The sequence below is a fragment of the Ursus americanus genome, chromosome 20 (assembly GCF_024610735.1).
Source record: "Ursus americanus isolate L20-20 chromosome 20, mUrsAme1.1.p, whole genome shotgun sequence".
Classification (NCBI taxonomy): domain Eukaryota; kingdom Metazoa; phylum Chordata; class Mammalia; order Carnivora; family Ursidae; genus Ursus; species Ursus americanus.
This window is the reverse complement of record NC_142146.1, coordinates 11,408,580-11,435,746: the sequence shown is the minus strand read 5'-3', so window position 1 is coordinate 11,435,746 and position 27,167 is coordinate 11,408,580. Positions and strand designations below refer to the sequence as shown.

General features: G+C 40.4%; 1 protein-coding gene across 5 annotated transcripts in view; it reads left to right on the top strand.

Moving 5' to 3' along the window:
• ULK4 (unc-51 like kinase 4) overlaps positions 1 to 27,167 on the top strand; it is a 592,979-nt gene that overhangs the window by 248,941 nt on the left and 316,871 nt on the right. For 4 of the 5 annotated variants that reach the window (XM_087870115.1, XM_045798163.2, XM_045798161.2 and 1 more), the window contains one exon: positions 14,848 to 14,896. In XM_087870115.1, coding sequence (XP_087726241.1) covers positions 14,848 to 14,896 — 49 coding nt within the window. Of the gene's footprint in view, positions 1 to 4,777; positions 4,926 to 14,847; positions 14,897 to 27,167 lie in introns of those variants that run through there. The other variant, XM_087870117.1, reaches the window with a different exon arrangement.

The following is a 27,167-nucleotide window of genomic DNA, read 5'->3' as shown; positions in this document are numbered from 1 at the left end:
TGGACAAAGGGCATGGAAAGGACATTCCTAACAAGAAATATGAAAAAGAGTAGCCCTAAATTAGTAATCAAGAAAATTCCCTTAAGATAATAAAAAAGCCAAATTGGCAGAGTTGTTCTTTTTTTTAACAGCTCTTGTTGAGAGTCTCGTGAAACTTGCACTTTCGTGCATTAGTACATCTTTTGTGACATGCAAGCTGTCAATATGTGTTAAACCTTAAATGTCCTTTGATTCCACTTCTAGGAATGTATCTTAAGAAAATAATACTGGGTGTTATATGCAACTAATGAATCATGGAACACTACATCAAAAACCAGGGATGTACTGTATGGTGACTAACAATATAATTAAAAAATATTATTATAATAAAAAAAGAAAATAGTAAAAGATGTGTGCAAATATTTGTATATAAGAATGTCCATTAATACATTACTTAAAACAGCAATGAAAGTTGAGGCACCTGGGTGGCTCAGTCAGTTAAGCATCTGACTCTTGATTTCAGCCCAGGTCATGATCTCAGGGTCATGGGTTCAAGCACCATGTTGAGCCCCCTGTTAGGCTCTGTGCTAGGTGTGGAGCCTACTTAAGATTCTCTCTCTCCTCCCTCTGTCCTTCCCATCACCACTCACTCTCGGGCTCGCTCCCTCTCGTTCTCTCTCCTAATAATAAAAAAAACAACAGTGAAAGTAAAGATAGCTGGTATCTGTCTTCAAAGAGAGCTGCTTATGTTCCAGACAGTGCTGGATGCTTCATGTGCACAACCTTATTTACTCTTCAAAGAGAAGAAGCTTGGAGTTGATGTACTTACCCAGGAGCACAGAGCCAGGACAATTGAGTGAGGATTTGAACTCCGTTGAAGTGATCCCTGAACCACCACGTTTGGGGTTTTTTCCCCTAGTGAATACTAGTAAAGAGTGGAAAACAAAGATCCATCAATAAAGGATTAGCTAAATACCTTATAGGTTAGAAAACTACGAAGGTACAAGAAGTCATATTTTAAATGAATATTTAATGACATGGGAAAATGTTTTTAATAAGCCCCAATATATGTGGTATGAGTTGACCATTTTTCCTACCCCCTATTGGGATGTAATATACCTTAAATTAGGCAGATTCCAGTTCTAATCCCAGATCCATTCCTGGCTTATGAGTGGCTGCGAGAAAATTGCTCACCAGCCTCTGCTTCAAGGTCTTCCTCTGTAAGTGTCATTAGACATTAACTGAGGGGTGGCCGTGCAAGGGACAGAGTACGTGCACAGGAAATGGTAGCTGTGATTTTTCCAGATGAGGTGGATCCTCTGCCTTCTATGAATAGAGAAAGACAAGTAAATACTACATCAGAGCTTAGTAATGATTTTCTTACAGGACTGGGATTGCAATATTTTCTTTGTAACGTTTTTCTGTTTTTCCCAAAGGTAACATTCAATAAAATACTATTTTTTATGCTTCTGTATTTCTAGATTTTATATAAATAATTTTATATAAATAGGTCTATAAAATTAAGATTTTTTTCTGCCATTCTAATTTGATTTGTAGGAGGTTTTAAACTAATACCATACTCTGTTATAGTGCAGTTTTATAATAAACGTTGGTAACTGGTAGAGTATATCCTCCTACCTTGTTCTTTTTTTCATTTGTTCATTCATTTATATTCAATTTATTTAAACTATAAGAAAAAAATCAATACAGTTCACACATGTCCTCTGCACCGGCACCCCCCCCCCCCCCAGCCCTCGCCTCTGGCAACACCACTCTTTCCTCTATATTTGTAAGCTAAGTTTTGTTTGGTTTGCTGATTTGTTTAGATTCTACATATAAGTGAGACCATATAGTAATTGTCTTTGTCTGACTTATTTCACTTACCATAATTCCCTCAAGGTCCATCCACACTGTAGGAAATGGCAAGATTTTTTTTTAAATGACTGCATAATATGCCCCTGTGTGTGTGTGTGTGTGTGTGTGTGTGTGTTTATACATATATTACACCTTCTTTATCCATTCACTCATCGATGGACATTTGGGCTGCTTGTATATCTTGTCTTTTGTAAAGAATGCTGCAGTGAACATGAGGGTGCATATATCTTTTCAAATTAATGTTTTCGTTTTCTGTGGATCAATACCCATAAGTGGAATTGTTGGATCATGCGATAGTCCTATTTTTCATTTTCAAGGAATCCCATATTGTTTTCCACAATGGCTGCACCAGTTTATCTTCCGATCAACAGGGCACAAGGGTACTCTTTTTTCTACTTCACCAACATTTGTTATTTCTAGTCTTTTTGATAAGTCATTCTAACAGGTGTGAGGTGATATCTCATTGTGGTTTTGATTTGCATTTCCCTGATGATTAATGATGTTGAGCATCTTTTCATGTGCCTGTAGGCCATCTGTATGTTTTCTTTGGAAAAATAGCTATTCAGATCTTGCCTATTTTTAATAATCATTTTCTATAATCAGGAAAAAAAACCACCTATTTTTTAAAAACACACTCATACAGGCTGGTGGTTCTTTTTTCTTTAAGATTTTATTTATTTATTTGAGAGAGAGAGGGAGAGAGAATGAGCAGGGGGAGAGGCAGAGGGAGATGGAGAAGCAGACTCCCTGCTGAGCAGGGAGCCTGATACAGGGCTCGATCCCAGGACCCTGAGATCATGTCCTGAGCCGAAGGCAGACGCTTAACCGACTGAGCCACCCAGGTGCCCCCAGGCTGATGGTTCTTGTCAAACATTAACGTTGATGATAATCCATCACCCATCTGTGGTTTTGAGGGTCAGTGAGCTAGCCTCTGGTTTGTGGCTTCAAGTCGATCATCGCCCTATTTTGTTTGTTTGTTAGTACCATAGTATCATGTATTGATCTTAGAAACAACTCCTGAAATGAGCTTGGGGACTTACTCTGTATAATGTACGTATAATTTACAGAAACTGGGACTGAATCTAAGATCTGAGTATCCAGGAGATTGAGCAGGGTGTTAAGGTGTTCTTTTTGACTCTTCCATTCATCCCACTGACATCCTTGCTTCCTGAGTTCTACGAACCTTGACACCACTGGGTGTTTTTTTTCCCCTGCCAACTCTTTAAATGTTGGTGTGCCTTGGGTTTCTGTCCTCAGTTGACTTGTCACTCACCTTTCAGAACTTATCCAAAGTAGGTTTTCCCTCTCTATATTATAGTATCTTAGAGCAGTTAACATTGTGAGCTCAGAAACTAATTAGCTGTGTTACCTTGGATAAGGTTAAATGTTAGTTTTTTTCTTGGTAGAACAGGGTGACTCATTCCTACGTCGTGGTGAGGATTAGCTGAGAGGTAAAGCGCTGATTACACTCAGTGCGTGAGGTGTGGGAATTTCCTGTGAGGTTGCTTGCTGTGATGGGGATTATTCTGGCAGTGATCATGGTGGTGGTCCCAGGTAGGACAGAAGAGGCACCTGGAGTCATTCTATATTTCTTCCCTCCTCTTCCTCTCCTGCATCCAGTAGATTTTGAAATCCTATTGATACAACCTTTTTGAGGTTTTTCATTTTTCTTTTCCCATTTCTGGGAAATGATGCTTAGCACCTCTAATTTTGAGAGTAGTCACTGTCAGCTAACTGGTCTTCCTGTTCCCAGTCTGTTTTGTTTCCAGTCCATCCTCCTCACTGTAACCTGAATAATCATTGTAAAAATATAAAGCTGGTAATGACGTCATTTTGCCTAATCAGCCCCTTAGCAGCTCCTAGTTACCTAGAGTAGGGCTTGGCAAACTCCTCTAAAAGACCAGATAGTAAATATTTTAGGCATTGCCGGCCATATGGGCTCTGTTGCAGCTACTGAGCCCTGGCATTGCAGTGTAAAAACAGCCAGAGACAGTATGCACATGAATGAGCATGGCTGTGTTTCAATTAAACTTTATTTACGAAAACTGAAATTTGAATTTCATGCAGTTTCATACGTCACGAAATATTCTTTTGATTTTTTCCCAACCATTTAGAAACGTAACGACCATTTGTAGTTTGTGGGCCAAAGAAATAATAGGTGGCCAGCAGGGTCTGGCTCGCAGGTTGGAGTTTACCAACCCCCACGCAGAGGATAAAGTTTAAGCTCAACCCCCTTCCAGAGGATAAAGTTTAAGCTCCTCAGCATGGCTGACAAGATCTCTTGTGATCTGCCCTGGTTCATTCTGCCAGCCTGATCTTTTATTATCTTCTCTTTACTACTTCTACTACTGCAACAAATGTGCCTGTTCATTCGCTTTTCACTGCCTATAATGAGCCCATTTCGATTTTGCTCTTTGTCCTGCTGTTCCCTTTGTCCTGCTTTGCCCAAGACATAATTCATCCCTACCTATCTTCCTCCTCCTCCTCCCGCTTCATCCATTCTCTACCTGTCAATAACCTGCTTCTCTTTTCAAGGTTCAGCTCAAGCAGTACCTGTACGGGGGTGTGATCTAAGCTGCCTGGGTCTGTATCTCTGCCCCTCCTGTCACTTGACTGCTTTACTTCCTCATATCTCAATTTATCACGTGAAACAAAAAAAATTCATCATCACCTTCTGATCTGACTCCTAGGATTTTCTTTGTTAGAACCCAATGAGTTACCACATGTATGGCCTTGGGAACCATGTTCCACACAGTAACTGTGTGCTCTGTGTTTACTGTTGTTGTCATTGTTGGTTTCACTTTGAAGCCTTTGTCATGCTCCTCAAACAGAAAAGACTACAGCTGACCCTTGAACAACACGGGTTTGAACTGCATAGGCCCACTCGTATGCGGATTTTTTTTTTTTTTAATTTGTTTGACAGAGAGAGACAGCCAGCGTGAGAGAGAACACAAGCAGGAGGAGTGGGAGAGGAAGAAGCAGGCTCATATCGGAGGAGCCTGATGTGGGACTCGATCCCATAACGCCAGGATCACGCCCTGAGCCGAAGGCAGACGCTTAACCGCTGTGCCACCCAGGTGCCCCTCGTATGCGGATTTTTTCCCAATAAATACAGTACAGTATTGTAAATGTATTTTCTCTTCCTTATGCTTTCCTTAACATTTTTTTCTCTAGCTTACTGTATTGTGAGAATATAGTATATAATCACATAACATACAAAGTATGTGTTAATGGGCTGTTTATGTAATCAGTAAGGCTTCAGATCAACGGTAGGCTATTAGTAGTTAAGTTTTGGGGGAATCAAAAGTTACACATGGTTTTTTCAACTATGCAGGGGTCAGCGCCCCTACCCCCTGTGTTATTCAAGGGTCAACTGTATTTCTGTTGTCCCTTCTGTACTTTTTTTTTTTAAGATTTTATTTTTCAGTAATCTCCACACCCAATGTGGGACTCGAACTTACCCCGAGATCAAGAGTCACTTGCTTTACCAACTGAGCCAGCCAGGTGCCCCCCTTCTGTACCCTTTATAGACATCTGTCTTAGCACTTACAATACTGATGTAGCTCTAAATTAGCTCAGTGTATGGCACATAATGGGTACTCAGTAGATGTTAATGAGTGTGTGAAAGAAGAGAGACAGATCTTACCCTGACTTCAAGTAGATTTAAAAAAAAAATTCTCTTGTAAGTAACAGGACAAAAAGGGACCATAGAATATAAGCAGGTTCATTAAATTGAAAGAATTTCAGGATTATCTCTTATACAATTGCTCTTTCCTGGTGTTGGGCTCATGTCTGTAGGGGAAAAAGAGATGCTGGCCACTTGTGAAATCTGGTGGTCCTCTGAGGGACTTGTTCCTGCTTTGTGCCCCTGCCAGTCCTTTATCTTACTTGTCTTACTGATAGTGGTTGTTTTTTGTTATTTTTTTTGTTTTTGGTTCAGTCCCCTCCCTGCTCTGGTGCAAGAAGCAACATGCTTCTTATCTGGAGTGTGAGTGTAGAGCTGTGTGACGAGCACAGAACCATGTCTTAGGGAGACTGCCAAGGATTCAAAGAGTTATTAGAGAAAACAGACCAGCTACAGAGCCACAGGGTTCAGAAAGACAGAGATAAGGGCCCAGGACCTAGGCAGAACGGAAAGGATGTGAGAACAAGCGGCCAAAGCCCTTGGCTGGTGAACAAGGATTTTGTTGCCTGTGCAGGGACAGTTAGTGTAAGGCCCTGGACAAAATGTGACTTTCAGGCACCTTATAGCCTCTGGAGTTAGAAGGAGGCAGGAGGATTTTTGTATGTGAAGTCCACATACTGGGTGGAGTTCCTCTGGAGTCCAGCTCTTCCGTCTCACCTTCTGTACTTGCTGTGATGGAAACGGGCTGGGGCCTTGTTCAACAGATGCGGGTCATCACAGGCCTGCATTGGGTATCTGTTGAGGTAATGGATACAGAAGCATCTTGTGAAGTTGCTAATGTAACATACAATTTTAAAATTTCTCTATAAATCTCCTTTCTATTGGAAAACACTTGCGTTTTGCTTGATCATAGTTTCTTACTGAAATTCATTTCGTTTTCATGCTTTTTGGGGCAGTGGGAGATTCTGCATGTGGGAGGTACATTCTGGTATAGCCTTGTATTCGAACTTAATGCTGAGACCTTTTCAGCAAATGAAGCAGTTAGCTTTATAAGTTGAATCAAGTTATTTTTATATTGTATGTGTTTTTTGCCCACTGGGGTATAAACTTCTTCAAGGAAGAGGTATAATGCTTGCCCATATGAGGGACTCTGTAGATCTTTGTGAAATGGCCAGATCTAAAAATGTTCTGTGCTAGAGCTGTTAAAATTTCAACCCTGCCCTTTTCTTGTGAAAAATATCTCCTTAGATGTGTACCTCTATTGGTAAGACTTCTGCAATTCTGTGCAAGAGGATTAGCAAGCATTGCAGGCAAGGGCAAACATTTCAAGGAGAAACATTACAAATATTCTTGCTTTCAGGCTAGACATAATATCGTGCCATAGCTACGCATTATAAAACCATTTCTTTTTGAAGCTGATTCACTGGACCAATAATTTGAAATTCAGTTTGATGTTAGAGGTTTCTTTTTTTTAATTTAAAATGACTGGTATTGGTCCACTAGGCTGGCAAATTATATAAGTCATAAGAAATGAAAAAGCTTTGTTTATAGTCTAGTGCTCAGTTACAAACAAATAGTAACTTGAAGACTCCTAAACAGCATTGTTGAAGTTTTAAAAAGTCTTGTATCTATTTAGGGCTTCTATATAAGTTGACCAGAAACAACTTATTCAAAGAACTAAATATGAATTATTCCTTAAAAAAGGAGACAAGGGTGAGGTGAGATTGGAGTGGACAGAATTTCCAGGTGGCCTTCAAGATTCCCAGCAGATGTATACACACCTTTTCCCAGTTACTCAGTGAAATATTAATTTAGTGCTGCTGTGAAGGGACATTGCAGATGTAATTAAGGTCCCAAACTAGTTGACCTTAAAATATGGAGATCATCCAGGTGGACTCTACTAATCACAGGAGTCATGGCAATCTGGCCTAGAGGTCAGAGACTGGGAAGTCAAACAGATTTGAAGCTCAAGAAGGTTTTGACATGGAGGAGAGTCCTTTTTTGCTGGTTTTACAGATAGAGGAGTCCATGTGCCAAGGAATGTGAATGGCCTGTAGGATCTGAGAGGGACCCATGTCTGGCAGCCAACAAGGAAAGAGGGGCATCAGTCCTACAACTGCAAGGAACTGAGTTCTGTTAACAATAAGAATGTGGTTGAAAACACATCCCCACGCACCTGCGTGGAAGCATCTGCCTTCGGCTCAGGTCATAATCCCAGAGTCCCAGGATCAAGTCCTGCATTGGGCTTCTCACTCAGTGGGGAGTCTGCTTCTCCCTCTGACCCTCTGCCTTTTCATGCTCAGTCTCTCTCTCTCTCAAATAAATGAATAAAATCTTAAAAAAAAAGAAAAAGAAAAAGAAAACACATTCTCTCATCCCCCGGCCTCCAAAGGGGAAGTTAGCACCACTGACACCTTAGTTCCAGATTTATCGTGCTCTGAGCAGATAAGCCGGTCATGCTGAGCTAGATAGACTTCTAACCTACAGGACTTTGAATTAATGGATGGGTATTGCTTTAAGCCACTGAGTTTGTGCTAATTAATTATTCAGCAATAGAAAATAAATACGAGGCCCCACTTAGGACTCCTTTGGATTGCTGTAGTAGCCCATTAACTGTTATTAACTATTAACTGTTCTATTAACTGTTAACTATTCTCTCTGGTTCTAAACTAATGTTACTCACACTATCTGTGGTGAAGAAACCATTTTTAAAATTTCAGTGTGTTGTGGACCAATGCTGTGGCAGATTGAGTCTTACAAAGGTGGCTACAGAAATCCCTCCCATCCCACATCCCCTTTCTCCACTCCCCCAAACAGAAGATGACCATTTCTCCTCCACTTGAAGCTGAGTGGACCTTAAAGACTGGCTTGTAACCATTTAGAATGTAGTGGAAGTGACACTAGAAAAGCTCCGGCAGTTTCTACCTCTAGGTCTAGGAATGCTCCCTCTTGGCACCCCGCTGCCATGCTGTGAGAGGCCAGGCCACTTGGAGATGGCAGCAGCAGGTGATCCAATGGGCAGAATTAACTGAGCCTTCCTTGAGTCACCCCTTGTGACATGTGAGCAAAGAAGCCTGCAGATGCTTCCAGCCCCCCAACTGTTCTAGTCACCCCCAGCTTTTGTGTCTTCCCAGCCGACCTCAGGGAACGGGCATCAGGGAACAAGGACAGGTCATCCTCAGCATGCCCTGTCCAAATCCATGACCCAAAGAATTCACTAGCGTCATATGCAATTATTGCTTTAGGACACTAAGTTTGGGGCAGTTTGTTATGTGGCAACAGATAACCGGAATACACATTTTTATAGGATATTATAAAAGTGAAATGTAGAAAAGGCACTCAGAATATAAGCAGAGTCATGCAATATCACTTCCATACTACACTGTTGGTCAAAGCTGTTACAAACCTGCCCAGACTCACGGCGAGAGGACACAGATCCTATGTCTCAGGAGAGTCAAAGAATTTGGGAGCCACAAAACAAAACAAAACACCCCAAACAAATAAAAAACAGAAAAACTTTTAATATTGAAATAATTTTAGGCTTCCAGAACAGTGATAAAAGTAGTACAAAGAATTTCTATATGCCTTTCAGCCAGCTTCTACTAATGTTAACATCTTATAGAACCATAGCCCTGTTATCCAAACCAGGAAATTCACATTGATACAAGAGTATCAACCAATCTGCAGATCTTATTTGAGTTTTGCCGGTTTTTGCCACTTTTTCGAGTCCTGGGGTCTGATCTGATTGCATTTGGTCTTCTTCTCTCTAGTAGGAGTCCCCCCAAGTCGGGGACAGCTCCTCACTCTTTCTTGTCTTTCATGGCTTTAACACTTTAGAAGTACACTGGGAAGATACTTTGTAAGATGCCACTCAGTTTGAGTTAGGCATTTTTTCATGATTAGATTGAGGTTTGTAGTTTTGGCACAAGTACGTTAGAAGCGATGGTGTGTCTTCCTCAGTGAACGATATCAGGGCGTATGTGATGTCATTGTCTTATTTCTGGGGATGTGAAATGTGCTCCGTTGGTTAAGGTGGTGTCTGCCGTGTTTCTCCACTGCACTTTTGTTTGTGGGGAACTATTTTGAGGCTGTGAGTATATCCTGTTTTTCATCATATTTTGGTGGAGTCATGTTTTAAACTGCTTCGAAGTTCAAATTTCTTATCATTAGACCCAACAGACAGAAGCTTAATCTTTCAAATTTGGGTAGTTGTCTTGTCACAGACCTGTGACAGTTTGCAGGCTGGCTTCGGTCTGCATACCATTCTTTGAGTAGGAATGTTCTGGACTATACTCCTGGTCATTTCTTGCATTACTGTCAGATTGGAGTTTAACAGCAAATCCTACTATGTCATTCTTCTGCTTAAAATCCTTCATAAACTCCCGGTAACCTGTAGGTAAAACCCAGACTTCTTGGCATGGCATTCAAGGTCACGTCATTCTCCTCCATCTTTCACATTGTCCTTTTACTACTTCTGCTCACCCTCTCCGTGTAGGTGCGCTTCACTTTAAATGGCCAATTCTTTCAATGCTCATGAACACCTCTTCTCCCAGTCCGGGCTCGCTGCGTTTTCCCCAGGTCGGTTCCCTTATCTGCGCTAGAAGTTAATTCTGTTTGTATGCTGTTCAGTGTGTCTCTTAAGCCATTTGACTACCAAGTTTGAAGGCACAGATTTTGAGTTCTTAAGATTAGCCCATGGCAGATGCTCAATAGGGTTGGTCATAATTTGAGTACTGAGATAGTTTTCAGGAAGAAAAATCTCCAGCACTAAGTAAGATCTCTGTGACAACTTGGATTGCTGAAATGCAGAGACAGTAGATGGAAAAGCCCTTGGGGGTGGGATGGGCAGTGTTCCCAATGGGCCGACTGCGGAGATGGGGGGTCTCCACTTCTGGTGCTTGCTTTCTGCATATTGTCTCCACCTATGTGGGCAGATAAAAACTTCAAGCAAGCAAACGTGACAGTACAGCTCTGCAACCAAACCCAGTGTCTTAGACCTATTTAATTACTGTCGCGGCTGTTTTCTTTGTCTTGCAAACCTGAGCCCAGAGCCAGGAGAGATCCTTTCCTTCCCCTCCCTGGACCTCCTCCTCCCGGCTCCTCTTTTCTGTGAATAAATAGCAGTACGGTAGGGTACGTCAAGGGACTTCATTTACTTTTAGTTCTTGTTCTTGGTTCATCCTAAGATAGTCTTTATGTTTCAAAGGAAAGTTAAAAAAATGTTAACAGTGGTTTGAAATTAAGCCCAACTTACTTCTGTAGCTCTCTGAACAGAAGCAGAGGAATCTCCCTGTTCCTACTTTTCCTACCTAAATTGCATTTAGTCATTTATATCTAACTGTTGCTAGACTTTATATTTAGTCTGAATTGTCAAGGATCAGTAAATAAAACTTTTAAAAAGTTTCCCAAAACTGGGGCGCCTGGGTGGCTCAGTTGGTTAAGTGTCTGGCTTTGGCTCAGGTCATGATCCCAGGGTCCTGGGATCCAGCCCCTGCTCAGTGGGGGGGTCTGCTTCTCCCCTTCCCTCTTCTCCACCACTCCCACCACTGGTACACATTCTCTCTCAAATAAAAAAAAATCTTTACAAAAACAAAAGTTTCCCAACACTAAGGGTGACAATTACTTTAGGTATGGGAGGGAGTTAGAATGGCAAATAATGTATCCTAAAGATGTTAAGTTTATCTAATTCAAACAGCACCCTCTTTGTTAATAATATAAACCACAGATATAGAAAATCCCAGTGAATCTTCTGAATCAAAATTTTGTAAGGAAAACTTTTTTTTTTTTTTAAGATTTTATTTATTTGACAGAGACAGCAAGAGAGGGAACACAAGCAGGGGGAGTGGCAGAGGGAGAAGCAGGCTTCCTGCTGAGCAGAGAGCCTGATGAGGGGCTCGATCCCAGGACCCTGGGGTCATGACCTGAGCTGAAGGCAGAAGCTTAACGGCTGAGCCACCCAGGCACCTCTGGAAAACTCTTTAACCACATACAGTCTATTATTAAGTTGTGCTGTTAAGGGGAAGAAACAAAACAAAGAAGACCTCCCCCTCAAAAAAACCCCACAAAAAAACAAAAAAAAAGCCTGTATCAAGTGGTCCTATGAACTACATTTGGGGAGGGCAGTATATTTCAGTTTTCATCTGGAATTACTTAAAAACAGTGTGCTTGGATCATTAACATAAAGAAAAGTATACTGTGATGTAGTTAATATCTTTGCAGTCCTTTGAAGATTAGGGTTAATTTCAGAAAGATCTCTTTTTGTTTGTTTTTGGTTTAAAAAGAATCCAGATTAATCTTTTTACTTCCTGTCCTCCAGGCTGTCCATAAACCATAGAAATTTTATTATTTTAGAATGTAGGATATAACAGGCTCATGTAGTAAAATGATACTGGTGATTTAAAATCATGGTGGCCAACTGCTGAACAGAGCCCAAAAATAAGATAGCCTTTTACAAAAGTCTACTCTGACGATTTAAGACTTACTGCCCAAACAATTCCCTGAGATTCAGCCACATCGGCTTTCTTTGGAGGTAAGCCTCGTCCTCCCCGGTCTACAGAGGCCTGAGCGCCAGGGCTGCTCTCCAGAGTACAAATCAAAGGAAGAGAGCTCCGAGAAGATTGCTCCGTTACTCAGAGCACATTAAGGGTTTGATCACTGGAGACCCGAGCCACTAATTGGGCCTATAGTGGTATGAGAGGAGGTGCTTAAAATAAGGAGACAGATTTTTAAAAATCAAAGAGCATATGGAAGGCAAATATTGTCTCGAAAGCAATCTAAAATCTCTGGGTTTCAGATGTCTAACTATGACCCACATAAGAAAAATGCATTTACATCACTACCCAGTATGCATCTATAGGCCTAAAACTGAAACAAAAATGTCATGGAACCATACTATGTGTGACAGCTTTGGAGAGTCTCCATTTTATTATTTTTAATTAAGAAAATGCTAGTCAGGGCGCCTGGGTGGCTCACTCGGTTGAGCGTCTGCCTTTGGCTCAGGTCATGATCTCAGGGCCCTGGGCTCAAGCTCCGAGTCGGGCTCTCTGTTCAGCGGGGAGCCTACTTCTTCTCCCTCTGCCTCTCCCCACTGCTCATGTGCTCTCTCTCTCTCTCTGTCTCTGTCTCTGCTCTCTCTCTCTCAAATGAATAAATAAAATCTTAAAAAAAAAAAAAGAAAATGCTAGTCAGTACCCAGTGAACTCATGTCATTGCCCACATATTGGCCATTTCCCACAGTCTGGAAGAACACTGTCTGAGATCAGTGTAAACATTTGAAGTTACCCTTGTTCTGTACTTGCTTTAGAGTTTTTGGTTTTTTGGGGTTTTTTTGAATTTACATTTAGTTCATGAGTCGCAGAAAATGTCGTAGAAATGTTGTGGTTTTTTGTTTTTTGTTTTTTTTAAACTAAAAGTGCTTTTATTTAGCACAATCTCCCTTTTTATTTACCAGACATGGTTCTGAATCATGTCCGTCCAATCAGGAAACAACAACTGTTATGGTTGGTGGTATTCAGAAAAATGTGAGGCCTGGAATGCTAGAACTGGAGTTGAAGAGGCCTGAAGAGGTAGTCCAGGCCAGCCTGCTTCTCGTGCAGAAGCCTGGAGAAGGACTAGTTGTAATTCATCAGAATGAATTATAGTAGTTTCTATAGTCACGTCCTAGCAGTAGAGTATATTTAAAAATACTGTCACGAGGGCACTGGTGTTGTGAGTGGATGCTTTTGGATCTTAATGTTGGGGGAGAATGTAGAAGCAGCTCTCACTTCTGGGTACCATTGGAGAAGAAGTGGGGCCCATACCCCTGGGACTTTTTTGGCTTGGGCGCTAGGGCAACTCTCAGATGTATGTGTTTGGTTATTTCAGCCTGGGCCTAAGCAGAGTATATATCATGGAAATTTAAAAAGATCAATTAGGGAAAGGGATGGTCAACATCTCGGGAGCTGAGGAAGAAGCCTGGGAATGTGCTGGCCTGAGGTCGTGCTCTGTCTTGAGTCTGTGCATTTCCCATCGTGCCCAGACATGGTGTAGGAAGGTTTGGCTTTGCATCTGAGCTTTCAGTTGCCCAAGAAAGTGAAAAAATAAATTTAATGTTTGTAATATTTGTAAACTTAATATTTGTAAATTAATATTTGTAGTCAAAACCTCATCCCCTAAGATATTGAAACTACAGAAGTAATCACGTTTATTTCTGCTAGATTCCGAGGGGCTTTCTAAGTGCTCGCTCCAGTCTTTGGGACTCCTCTCCGTACCTCACTTTCCCTTAACACATATGTATAAACACTGTGGTCTCTCTTTGGCAAGTCTTGTAGGCTTTTCTTTTATTAGCGTATTATCATAGACGAACAAGCTCTAGGGAGGCCGGATGATAAATTCCCTTCCTATCCACCTGGCATTTTCTGTGAAATAGACAAACTGTAATACCCACAACGAAGGCAGCATGCTTGTCTTAAGTGCTGTCGTTTATCATATAAAGTCAACGCTAATAAAATGAAGGAATCTGATTTACTTTTAAAACGGAATCAGGAATCAGCAAATTATAGCTTATGGGCCAACTATGGCACATACCTGTTTTTGTAAATAAAATTTTATTGGAACACAGCCATGCCTGTTCATTTATGTATAATTTATGCCTGCTTTTACATTATAGTGACAGAGGTAAGTAGTTGCTGTAGACAGTGTGGCCCACCAAAGCCTAAAATCTTTGCCATCTCACCCCTTATAAGAAACAGGTTGACTGCTCTGGACTGAAGGAATATTTAGAGACTGAAGTATTGTTTTTAGTAAGAATGGTTGAGACTCTTTTCTCTTAAATGGTGTGAAAAAAATCTTGTCACAATAGATAATAATTCATAACTAGTTTTGATGAGGGAAAATTCCCAAAGTCTATTGGGTGATTGGGGTCTACTCTTTTTTTTTTTAAAGTAAGAGATTAAAAATCATTATACATTCATTCATTAATGCTGGGAAGATAGTTAATGAAGCATATATGAAAGATTATGTGTGGCTCGCTTATAATTTAACTGTGCAGTGAGGGCTGGTCACATGATTTCGGCTGGCATTGCCTAGTCTCATAGTCTTTAAAATAATTGTGAATTTTAATTAATTTTTACATTTATAAATGTCAATCTATTTGAGATTATGCTTGCTACAGATCAATAAGGCTAAGCTAATAGTCACTTGCAAAGAGCCCCATATTTCTTGTATTTAATAAGTGTAGTTCAGTATGTTAAAAATGAGTATTTAATCATCTGTTTCACAGTCACAGAATTTAAGCTATAAAACATGGGGCCGTGTTGCTCCTGATCAGGGCAGTTTAAATATGAGTTTTCTAATGTGTGCTCATCTTTTTATTTTTATTTTTTTAACAGACTTGTGGAAGAGAGCAAACTGATCCCACTCATTTTCGAAGTAATTCTGGTAAGAAGGGAAATGTGTCTCTGAAATTCAAGTGACGTTTAAAAAATTTTAAGGTTTCAACCATGTTGTGGGATTGCGTTCTAACCCTTACTCTGTCCAGAAGGATTCTGTGCCCTTCATCATCTCACTTCACTTCACTGGGCCTCAGTTTCTCTATCTGAACTCTTGTCCAGCTCTGAAATTGTATGGGACACGGCTTAATGACCTGTCCTCTTTTTGCAAAGCCTTCATCTGGGATTGGTTTGTGGAGGAAGGGCAGAGGGATGACCACTGCACTTCAGTATGAATTTTCTGATGCTCAGTCTGAAACCCTCTGACTTGGTGATCATTGGGTCTGATCAGCAGTTTGTGCCCATGGCCAGAAAGTTACGTTCTTCCAAATGTGCGATAGCTTAACTTCCGTACATCATTCTTTTCTATTCATAGAATGCTACTCCACTGGAAACCGTCTGTTAAAACCTTTCTTCTATGGCTCCTATGTGTAGAGAGTAAAATGGGATTGCAGAGTTGACTTTCCTCACTTCTGATAAATCCCTACTTATACCTGTCTTTAGGCAGGTTTGAGAAGTAAGCTGAAAGTTGAGTTGGAACTTAGAGCAACAGAGTGCCCTTAGCTGAAGAAATATTCTCTTATAACTGAGTTGGCTTTCCCCTTTCACTAAAAACTTTCCTTATATGACTAACTGACAGCATAAGGGACAAAGGCGGGGACAGCTCCCCAGCCAGCTCAGCCTAACCTACCTTGGTCTCCAATGGAGCAGTAACTCTAGTCTGATAACTATATGCATGGAAAATTAGCTTTCTCTGATCATCCTAAAATATTGATCTACAAGTTGTTTGTGTGATGGTATGGCTAAATGGTGAAAACATTATTTTTCTTAGCTGCAAGGTGAACCTTTTCCTTCTAGGAAAGTGGGTTGTGTTTGCTGAGCTATGTGGTTTGGACAGGGACAAGAGGTGGCAGTGGGTGGTATTCCCAAAGAATGCTCCAGTGACAAGATGACACAGAGCTGCCATGCTGGGGAATGTGCAAGGTTGGAGGCTGGATTGAATAGCTTTGAATAGTAAGGGGATTTTATAAGCAGTGTCTGGAGAGGAAATAGAGAAGATGGGAGGAGACCCATGGAGATGGAGTGCTGTCTGATGGGGATTTTAAACTTTGCTAAGTGGCCTGTGTGTCTCCCCATCTTCAGTGAGGGTAGATGTGGCTTGCTAATTTGTTGCAGCGTTGGATCTGTTTTGGAGGACAGTGGGTACAGTAAACTGTGGGCTCTGGGTTTGGTGGGGCACGGGGCACAAGCCAAAGCCGTCCAAACAGCCACATCAGGCTTGCATTTGAGGAGACCAGTGTTGAAGACACGGAGAGCACTCGAGAGCTAGAACAGGCCTTAAAGGGGGATGTGACTCGTTCCCTTGCTGTGGCAGGAGTGTTTCTAACCTGTTGGGGTCAGGACAGCTCCTTTTGTGACTGAGAAAAAGTTCTCGTCCTATCCTTTGGCAACCACTTCAGGGTCTCAAATCTTGTACATAAGAAATTCCTTCTTGAAGGTTACCAAAATCCCTCTGTGCTTGATGAATCTTTGTATAATGACCACCTAGGAAGGTTTCATATCTTTTTTTTTGAAGATTTTATTTTTGAGAGAGAGAGAGAGAGAGGGAGCTCAGGTGTGCACACAAGCGCAGTAGTGGAGGGGAAGGGCAGAGGGAGAAGCATACTCCCTGCGGAGCTGGGAGCCTGATGCGGGGCTCGATCCCAGGACTCTGGTCCTGGGGTCATGACCTGAGCTGAAGGCAGAGCTTAACCGACTGAGTCACCCAGGTGTCCGAATGGCTTCGTATCTTACAAACCTCAGAGAATGTTTCATTGATTGATGCCATGATTTAGACCTTTGTCATATGTTGGAGCTGTCATAGAGAGTGGGTAGAGACGATGTCTACTCTCCAGGTGAGACTCTCAGCTGATCCTGAGCCCTGTGACCTCCCAAGCATATCTGGAATGACGCTTTTCTTCCAACCAGAGCAGCTCCATACTCGGGTTTCTTATAGGACAATATTTCAAAAAGAGGTCCTGCTGCTAAAAAAAAAAGAAAGTAAAAAAAAAAAAAAAAACCAGTTGGAAATCACTGCTTTTGGGGACAGGACATTGATGTCCTTGAAGAACATTATTAAATCCCTTTTCTACTTTTATCTTTCTTGAGTTTAATAATCTCAACTTTTTCCCTCTGTATAAATACATTTTTTAATCAGTGAAATGTCTTTGTAGCAGCTATCCTGTGAACAATTACCTTGTCCTTTCTAAATTTTTGTCACAGAGCAAGACATAATATAGCATTTTAGTGATTCTATGATGCACCTTTTTTTCCCCTTCAGATTTTAACATTTCTGAAACTGGGATGTACTTTCCAAATCAATGGCGTTTTACAGTTGCTTTCAGCCAGGTGACCTGGTTGTCATTGCCTTAACCAATTCATTTCACTTTTATTTTTCTTTTTATAAGTGCCCAAGAGTGATGCATTATAAAAATATATGTCTGAATATGTCTAAAAGAGCTCTTTCAATAAAAATAAAATGAACTTTCTAAGTAATAAGAAATCATGCCATAGTTTAATTGACAGCATTTTTCTTTCTTAGGGCTTAATAAAATAATGATTCATCTTAGAACTGAGGGAGTCCTAGTTTCAGAGAAACACAGTATATACTTCAGTTGGGTTTGGTTTCTAAGCTCAAGGGCCTGTGTGGTTTCCACATACATGTAGCAGCTTCTTGGCAACAGTTTGATCAGAAAAGACATAATGAAAAATTGTACAGGGTCCTGCGTATTGGCTACTGTTTGTCTTCTAGCCACCCATTAAAAAAGCAAAAGCTGGAGGTTCACTATGGCCTCCTGATGACTTTTTTCTCTCCTCTTAGCCCAGAACTGTTTTACAGCTTCTTTTGATGTACTTAAAGCGTGATACAGGCTTTATAACTTCCTCCTTTCCTAGAGGTCCTCATACAATGTGCTCTTACCAGCAGTCCGTCCTCTCCTACGTGTTTTTTTCAGTAAGAAAACAAATGTTTCTCTTCTGATGGGCAGGAACTGCAGGCAGCTTCTGTGTCTTTTCTGTGGCCCTGGAGGGAAGTGAAGAAAGAAGGAGAACTGTGCATTTTATGTCCTATTTTTTAAAAATCTTAAGAAAAGCAGGTAGAACAAAGAACTTTAAGTATGAATCAAACTGGCCAAGAGATAGTACAAAGCTGTCGTAATCAAAACAGTATGGTACCATCATAAAAATAGACACATAGATCAGTGGAACAGAATAGAAAGCCCAGAAATAAATCCATGCTTTTATGGTCAATCTATGGCAAGAGAGGCAAGAACATGCAATAGGGGTAAAACAGTCTCTTCAACAAATGGTGTTGGGAAAATTGGACAGCTACATGCAAAGGAATGAAACTGGACCACTATCTTATACCATACACAAAAATAAACCCAAAATGGATGAAAGACCTGTGAGGCTTGAAACCATAAAATTCTTAGAAGAGAACACAGGCAGTAATTTCTCTGACATCAGCCATAGCAACATTTTTCTAGATATGTCTTCTCAAGCAAGTGAAACAAAAGCAAAAATAAACTACTGGGACTACACCAAAATAAAAAGCTTTGCACAGGAACAGAAACCACCAATAAAACAGAAAGGCAACCTACTGAAAGGGAGAAGATATTTGGAAATCATATATCTGATAAGGGGTTAATACTCAAAATATATAAAGAACTTATTCAACTCAACACCAAAGAAACCAAACAATCCAATTAAAAAAATGGAGAGAGGACCTGAACAGACATTTCTCCAAGAAGATATACAGATGGCCAACAGACACATGAAAAGATGCTCAATATCATTAATAATCAGGGAAATGCAAATCAAAACCACTATGAGTTATCACCTCCCACCTGTGTCAGAACAGCAAGAATGAAAAGAACAAGTGTTGGCAAGGATGTGGAGAAAGATCCTTCATGCACTGTTGGAGGAAATGTAAATTGGTGTAGCCACTGTGGAAAACAGTATAGAGATTCCTCAAAAAAATTAACAATAGAAATACCATGTGATCCAGTAATTCCTCTAATTGGTATTTACCCAAAATAAAAAGAAAACCCTTTGAAAAGATACATGCACCCCTATGTTTATTGAAGCATTATTTACAATAGCCAAGATGTGGAAGCAACCCAAGTGTCAAGTGATAGATGAATGGATAATGAACACACACACACACACACACACACACACAGAAGAATATTACCTAGTCATAGAAAGGATGAGATCTTGCCATTTGCAACAACATGGATGGAGCTAGACAATATTATGCTAAGTGAAATAAGTCAGAGAAAGACTAATACCATATGATTCCACTTCTTTGTGGAATCTAAAAAACAAAACAAATGAATAAACAAAAAGAATCAGATCTATAAATACAGAAGACAAACTGATGGTTGCCAGGGGTGAGGGGGATGGGCAAGATGGGTGAAGGGGAGTGGGTGGTACAGGCTTCCAGTTACGGACTAAAGAAGTCATGAGAATAAAAGGCACGGACAGCATAAGGAACATGGTCAGTGGTAATGAAATAGTGTTGTATGTAGCGGAGGAGACTGGTCAAATCACTGTGTTGTACACCTGAAACGAATGTAACATTGTATGTCAAGTACACTAAAAAAACCACAACCGGTTAAAGATATACCAATTGAGAGTAGTTTTTATGGTTTGGAAAAAAAGCCCAATCTCCCAGTCCTAAGTGCCTCCTCAGGAGCACAGCGCCCCCTCCCGTCTGGACGGCTAACCGTCTGGGCCCTCTGGATCCATCATACAGGAAGAAGGATGTGCAAGCACATAACTGGACAGTAGTGTAGGAGCTTTATGGAGGGAGGGAGAGAATGCTGTGGATCCCAGGGGTGGAAGGGACCCACCGCTCATTGCAAGTAGAGGAGTCTCACAGAATAAGTAACCTTTGAATGTGGCTTTGAGGGAGTTGCCATGAGGAGAGGGGGCATTCCAGCATGGGGGATGGTGAGTACTTAGCTGTGCCTGGACCAGAGACCGTGGAGAAATGCAGGAAGTGAGGCTGGAGGGTAGTTTGGGCACAGATGCTGCAGGCTTTATATTGTGGTGGTTTCATATTTGTTTGGCTTTGCAAATAATTGATGCTTTTCAAAATCAGATAGTATCCTCTACTTAGGAAAAAGAAAATCTTTTGGAGCCTCTAGCTGCAAGGGCTGTGTGCACCGAGGAGGTAGACTGCTCAGCCAGAGGTTAGGACTTGGAGAGAATCAGGCTTAGGGTCATGGGATTATATGGAAAGCTTGAGACTGGTTGAGGGCTGGATTCTGTGAGTTCTCTGCAAATCTCCATCAGCGAGGCTTTTGAAATCAGCCACAGGGAAAGTGAGGGAAGGAGACATAAAACACAGGGCAGGTCTCAGAGGTTTGATCTAAGGGCCCGGGACTTCCAACACCACATTCAGGCCAGAGAGCAGGCAGAATGTTTTTAATCCTGGGATCCGGCTGCAAGTGCCCCAGCTCTTGGCAGACTAAGCGGGTAGGGAAAGCCAGGTAGCTGATTGCTTACAAAAAGGGAGCTGTCGCAGCAGCTGGGCGCTGCTTCCCTGGCAGGGCCCACCTGGCCTCGCAAGGCAGCTGTGTTGAGTGGGGACTGGCGGCTCAGGCAGTGTGCTTGGATTAAGCTAAATAGATTCTTCTGCATGGTCTTGAGGGTGTAGCATGCTGAGGCAGCCTGGACCTGTGTATCAAATGTGGGTTCTTAAGAACGGGAGCCATCAGAGGGACCCTGGGGCTTGGTTTCCAGTGCAGAGTTGCCCGTGGAGCAGAATGGAAGGCATTCTTCTTCCCCCTTTGCCACTTTCCAAAGAGTAGAAGTTACTTTTAAATCAGAAACTAATGATGGTATGGTATGGTGACTAACTTAACATAATACAAAAATTTTATAAAAAGAAAGAAAGAATAAATGTGTCCTAAGTATGAATTTGGATGAATCAGCCTTTGGATTTTGCTATAACTCTAATCTCTCTTCATTTTATTTTAGTGGTTTATGCTTTAGCCTACTTCAGTAAATCATTTTGATACCAAGTAATATAGGCAAACTGTATTTTATTGGAAAAAAATCTTTATTCATGGCAGATTTTCCAGTATGTGCCAAAATATCGCTGTCATGATAGTTTATGTGTCTGTTTCCAAACAAAGAGCAATTTCAGTGGCAAATGTTAACAATAAAAATGGGATTAGCAATACACTAGTTTGACAATTATATTGTTTTAACAATCTTGAGGATAGCAGCTGAAGCAACCTTGAGTAAATCTTTCAAGTCAATGGTATCTTTAGAAAAGAGTCTCTTTATGGACCCTTGTAGCCTGAAGGATTTAATCATGGAGACACCAACACAGTCCAGACTGGCAGCCACGTTACATTTAAGGAATGTTTTCAGTCCTGTGCATTCGTCAGGCTTTTAAAATTACTTTGCTCTTTTCTAGTTGCAACCCATCTGATGTGAATTGGTTCTCTTAGGGTATGTTAAAATGACAAGTTCCTTATAAGATTAAGAATCTGCACACTTGTGTCCAATATGCCATGAATATGATTCTGCTGTGCACATAGGCATGAATTTCTAAAGTAGCAAACAAGATTTGATTAAAATTTCAAATGCTTGACTTACGAAGATCCTTTCAAAGTTATACAAAGAGTACTCACTGGATGTAAGAGAAATCTGTTTCTTCAACCTACATGAATACCTATTCAGGATTTCTGTAGATTGCAGAATGGAACTGTATAACCCGACTGCTATTGTATACAAGACGATTTTACACACACTACTCACACACTGTTACTAAAGTATGTGCTTTCAGGTGGGTTTTTTTTTTTTTTTTTTCTGTGAGGAGGAGGAGATGGATATGCATGGATCTGCTCTTGGTAGCTTATGTCATCAATTTGTATTTGCAAAATAGGTCTCTAGGGCAACAGTGCAGTCTACTGATGCTGGATTAAATGTAGTGAAGTTACCCATTCCGCTCCTGAACACGTGACTAATCTGATCGGTGTCCTGTTATCTGGTTAGCCAAATAAATGGGTTGAGCTTAATAAAATAAACTTATATCAGCAAACTTGGCGTAAAGCACTACTAGTGTCTGCATAATTAGCCCAATTGGTTTGAAAGAAGATGGACTTTATTAAGATAAAAACCACATATTGTGGTTCATATTCCACTGAAAAAAAATGCTAAAGTAGAGCTGAGGATATCTTTGGTCAATCACAGGGCACACACTGGGAATGTATTACCTATGGCCTCTGCTGAGCCAGTGGAATCCCGAGTTTTATCTTCATCTCTTGTTTCTAGTTAGTTCTGCTCTAAATTCTGGGCTTCACTTTGAGGAAGCAGTATTCCTTCTTCCTTCTCTCTAAGGAGACAGTCTAGTTAAAAAGCATAGAAATAGACAAATGATATGTACTCCCTAGGAGTGTAGCTTTTGCATTTTTTGGTTTTTACTCTTAATTGGTTGTGGAATTAGACTTGCAAAGAGAATGAGGGTAAGCTAGGGCACCCTGCACTTCTCAGTGTGGTAGCCAGTAGCCACACAGAGTACTGAACACAGATGTGCTCTAAGTGTCAAATAAGGGATTTAAAAAAAAAAGTTAAGTAGCTGATTAATTTTCTAATATTGATTATATGTTAAAATAATATTTTGGCTATATTGGGCTAAGTGAAGTATCATTAAATTAATTTCATCTGTTTCTTTTTGTTTATTGCAGCTTCTAGAACATTTCAGACATGTGGTTTGCATTCTATTCCTGTTGGATAGTGCTGTAGTAGGTGATTTCCTAGGTTTTGTATCCTCGGTTACGTTGTGAATTTCACTTAGGGAAGAACTCACACTACGTACAACCTCATTTGCCCCCAGCACATTGCCCTCCTGCTTTTTGCCTTTCAGTATGTATTGATTCATTCGTGAACAAGTGAGGGAGGTAAGGCATGACTGTTATATTTAGATCCTTCTTTCCTAGACTGAGGTCACCAGCGGATCTTTCTCCCCTTGATGGTGGTGGGAAGATGAAATAGTAAGACGGTCCAATGTTCTCCAGGTGACATACTCATGAAAGGCAAATTGGTCGTAGTTCCCCTGACTTTTGTCCTTGGCTGGTGACACCATTTGATTTTACTGGTTTCCTGACTCTGGACTGTCTGGGGATGCCCATTCATTGGCCACTGGCTGCCAGTGGCCACCTTTGGGTTCAGGCTTGTGTTAAAAAATAAAATTCCTGAGGTGGTCATTAGGCATTGACCAATCTCATGACTCCAAAACATTTGTGTTTAGGCCCCTTTGATAGATGGGGGCAGAGTAGAATGACTCGTGGTAAGTACAAAGACTTTCCTGGAAGGGCCTAGTGTAAGATCAGTGATTACTCATTCTCCATATGTAACTACTGAATATTACTTTTTCTTTAACTTCCTCGGTAATGTAGGATTCGATCAAGTTTATTCGTGAACAAAATGATTAAAAATACCCACTTTTTAAGAAAGTGGGAATGTCAGCAAAAAGTTACTCGTTTCGCTGAAAGCCACAAACATCTATTAGCATTCGCTTTTGATGCTCTTTGCGTTTGTTTTCTTGGATGAGCAAGAAAGAGCAGAATTTATACGCTTACCCAGAGCTGCAAAGGATTTTCAGACTGAGCCAGGAAATCTGATGGACTGAAGCAGTTTACAGATTTATGGGGAAAGGAAAGCTTTTTAAATAGCACTAGCAAGTGAAATTGCATTTTGGATTTATTAGAGGCACCAAATTGGAGAAAGACTGGGAGGAGAAGCCAGTAAGGGCAAATTATTACATAGGATTTTTAGGTTTTTTTTTTTTTTTTTTTTACCTGGTAACAAAATCAGTGCCCTACTTGTAAAGAGTTCAAACGGTACGGAAATGTCTAACATAGAATGTGAAGATCTTCCATTATATCACACCGCACAGCTTGATACATAGTCTTATTCTTTTCCACCCATGTGTTAGATCTCTAACTTTTAAAATCAAAAACAGAACCAAATATTCTATTTTGTTCTATTCTATTTACTTTATAGTGTGCATGGCAGAGTTGTGTATGTGTGTGCACATATGTATTATTTATTCTGTTTCATGGCCATATAATATTTCATTGTATTAACATCATTTATTTAGCCAAGCCCCACTGATGGACACTTAAAGATTTTTTTACCTTACTTTTTTGCTAATATGAGCAACACTGAACAGAATATCTTTGCCGTATCTTTGCACCTCTGTGAGTTTCTCTAAATTCTTAAAAGTCGAATTGTTATGTCAAAGTATATGCATATTTTATATTACTCTCAAAAATGTTAATATAAAATTTCCCACATAGCAGTAGTATAAAATATTACTGACTGTGCCACACTCACAGTATCATTTCATTGTCAGTTGTTTGTGTTTTGACTGGTTTGCTTTTTAATATCTGTCAAATAGTTCCTTTTTTTTTTAAAGATTTCGTTTATTTATTAGAGAGCTTGCTAGCACAAGCAGGGGGAGGGGCAGAGGGAGAAGAAGAATCAGACGCCCCACTGAGCAGGGAGCCCCACACAGGTCAATCCCAGGACCCATCGTCACTACCCGCCGAAGGCAGACGCTCAACCGAGTGACACAGGTGCCCCCCCCCTTTTTTTTCCCTTATAGCTTCTGTGTTTTCCAGAAAGTTCCTATGCTCAAGCATAGGACTTCCCCTCAAAAAGTTTATATAATATTCATCTTTTATTCTCTACATTTCTGGTGTCATGATTACATTTTAAATCTTTGCTCTAAAATAACTTTGTTGTAAGGAATGAGTTCAAATCCAGCTTTTCTCTTCCTCACACCTCCCTTTCTCCATCACTGAGTTATTGTTCCGATACTGTTTGTTGGTGGAATTGGTCGTTATGGTGACTTGAAATATTATATTTATCATTCGCTAGATATCTATATATTGTTTATTGTCTGTATGGGCATACATTTCACTGCATATATTTAGCATGTGTAATTTGATGAGTTTTTATACATGTATATTCAATCAAGAAAATGAACATATCCATCATCCCCCTAAAATTTCTCATTCCTATTTGTAATCCATCCCTCTCTACCCCTTCCTGTCCCAGGCAACTATTAATTTGCTTTCAGTCACTATAGATTAGCTTTCACATGATAGTTAGCATATAGAATTTTATATAAAAAAGTAATAAGATATGGACTTTTTTTTTTAATGGACTCCTGGCTTCTTTCACTGAGCGAACTTATTTCGAGTTCATCAGTGTTGTAGTATGTATCAGTAGTTCATTTGTTTTTGTTGCCGAGTACTGTGCCATTGCAAAGAATAAAAATATGCATTAAGCCCTGCATCAGGCTCTCTGCTCAGTGGGGAGTCTGCTTCTTCCTCTCCCTCTGCCTGCTGCTCCCCCTGCTTGTATGGGTGTACTCTCTCCCTCTCTCTCTCTCTCTGTCAAATAAATAAATAATATCTTTTTTAAAAAAGAATATGTTAAGCTCTGTGATGTGATCTTATGGAAGATCTTCATAGTCTATGTTAGACATTTTTGTACTGTTTGAACTCTACATTGCATTGATACTCTTTATCCATTGCATGGATATGCTACAGTTTATTGAGCCATTCAGCTGTTGATGGACGTTTGGGTTGCTGTCACTTTGGGACTAATGCCCAGGTATGGAATGGGTGGCGTATAGAACAGGTGTATGTTTAACTTTTTTTTTTTTTTATGTTCAGTTAGCCAACATACAGTACATCATTAGTTTTTGATGTAGTGTTCAAGGATTCATTAGCTGCGTATAACAACCAGTGCTCATGACAACATGTGCCCTTCTTAATACCCATCACCTGGTTACCCTATCCCTCCATCCCCCTCCATTCTGTAATCGTCAATTTGGTTCCCAGAGTCCAGAGTCTGTCATGGTTTGTCTCTGATTTCTTCCCTCCCTTCCCCTATTGTCCTCTGCACTATTCCTTATGTTCCACATATGAGTGAAACCATGTGATAATGGTCTTTCTCTGCCTGACTTATTTCACTTAGCAGAATCCGCTCCAGTTCTATCCGTGTCAATGCCAATGGTGGGTATTCGTCCTTTCTGATGGCTGAGTAATATTCCATTATATATATGAACCACATCTTCTTTATCCATTTATCTGTTGAAGGACATCTCATCTCCTTCCACGGTTTGGCTATTGTGGGCACTGCTGCTGTGAACATTGGAATGCATGTGCCCCTTCTTTTCACTACATTTGTATCTTTGGGGTAAATACCCAGTAGTGCAATGGCTGGGTCATAGGGTAGCTCTATTTTTAACTTTTTGAGGAAACTCTATACTGTTTTCCAAAGTGGCTGCACCAGCTTGCATTCCCACCAACAGTGTAAGAGGGTTCCCCTTTCTCCACATCCTCTCCAACATTTGTTGTTTCCTGCCTTGTTAATTTTTGCCATTCTAACTGGTGTAAGGTGGAATCTCATTATGGTTTTGATTTGTATTTCCCTGATGGCTAGAACTTTTGGGACTTCATCAAGATAAAAGGCTTCTGCACAGCAAAGGTTTAACAGTCAACAAAACTAAGAGGCAACCCGTGGAATGGGAGAAGATATTTGCAAATGACATTACAGATAAAGAGCTGGTGTCTGAGCTCTATAAAGAACTTACCAAACTCAATACCCAAAAAACTATACAGTCAAGAAATGGGCAGAAGTCATGAACAGACACTTCTCCAAAGAAGACATGAAAGTAGGTAACAGAAACGTGAAAATATGTTTAACTTTTTAAGAAACCGCAAAACCGTTTTTGAACATGGCTGTGCTCTTTTAAAAAGATTCCCATTAGCAGTGGATGAGAGTTGCCGTTGTTCCACGCTTTCATTCACACTTGATTTGATGAACCTTTTTTGTTTTAGACATTTTAATGGATTTGTAGTAGCGTATCAGTGTGGCTTAATTTGTATGTCCTTGCTTATTATTTTCGTGGGGTTTTTTTGCCATCTGTGTGTGTGTGCGTGTGTATCTTTATAAATCTTTTATATATACAAGGTATCTATATAAATCTTCTGACCATTTTTTTATTGTTTGTTTTCTTGTCACTGAGTTGTAAGAGTTCTTTTTTATATCTACCTAAAGTACTTTGTCAGTTGTATATTCTGAGTATTTTTATGGCAGTGTGTCGTTTGCTTTTTTATTTTCATAGTAGCATTCAGAATACTAAAGTT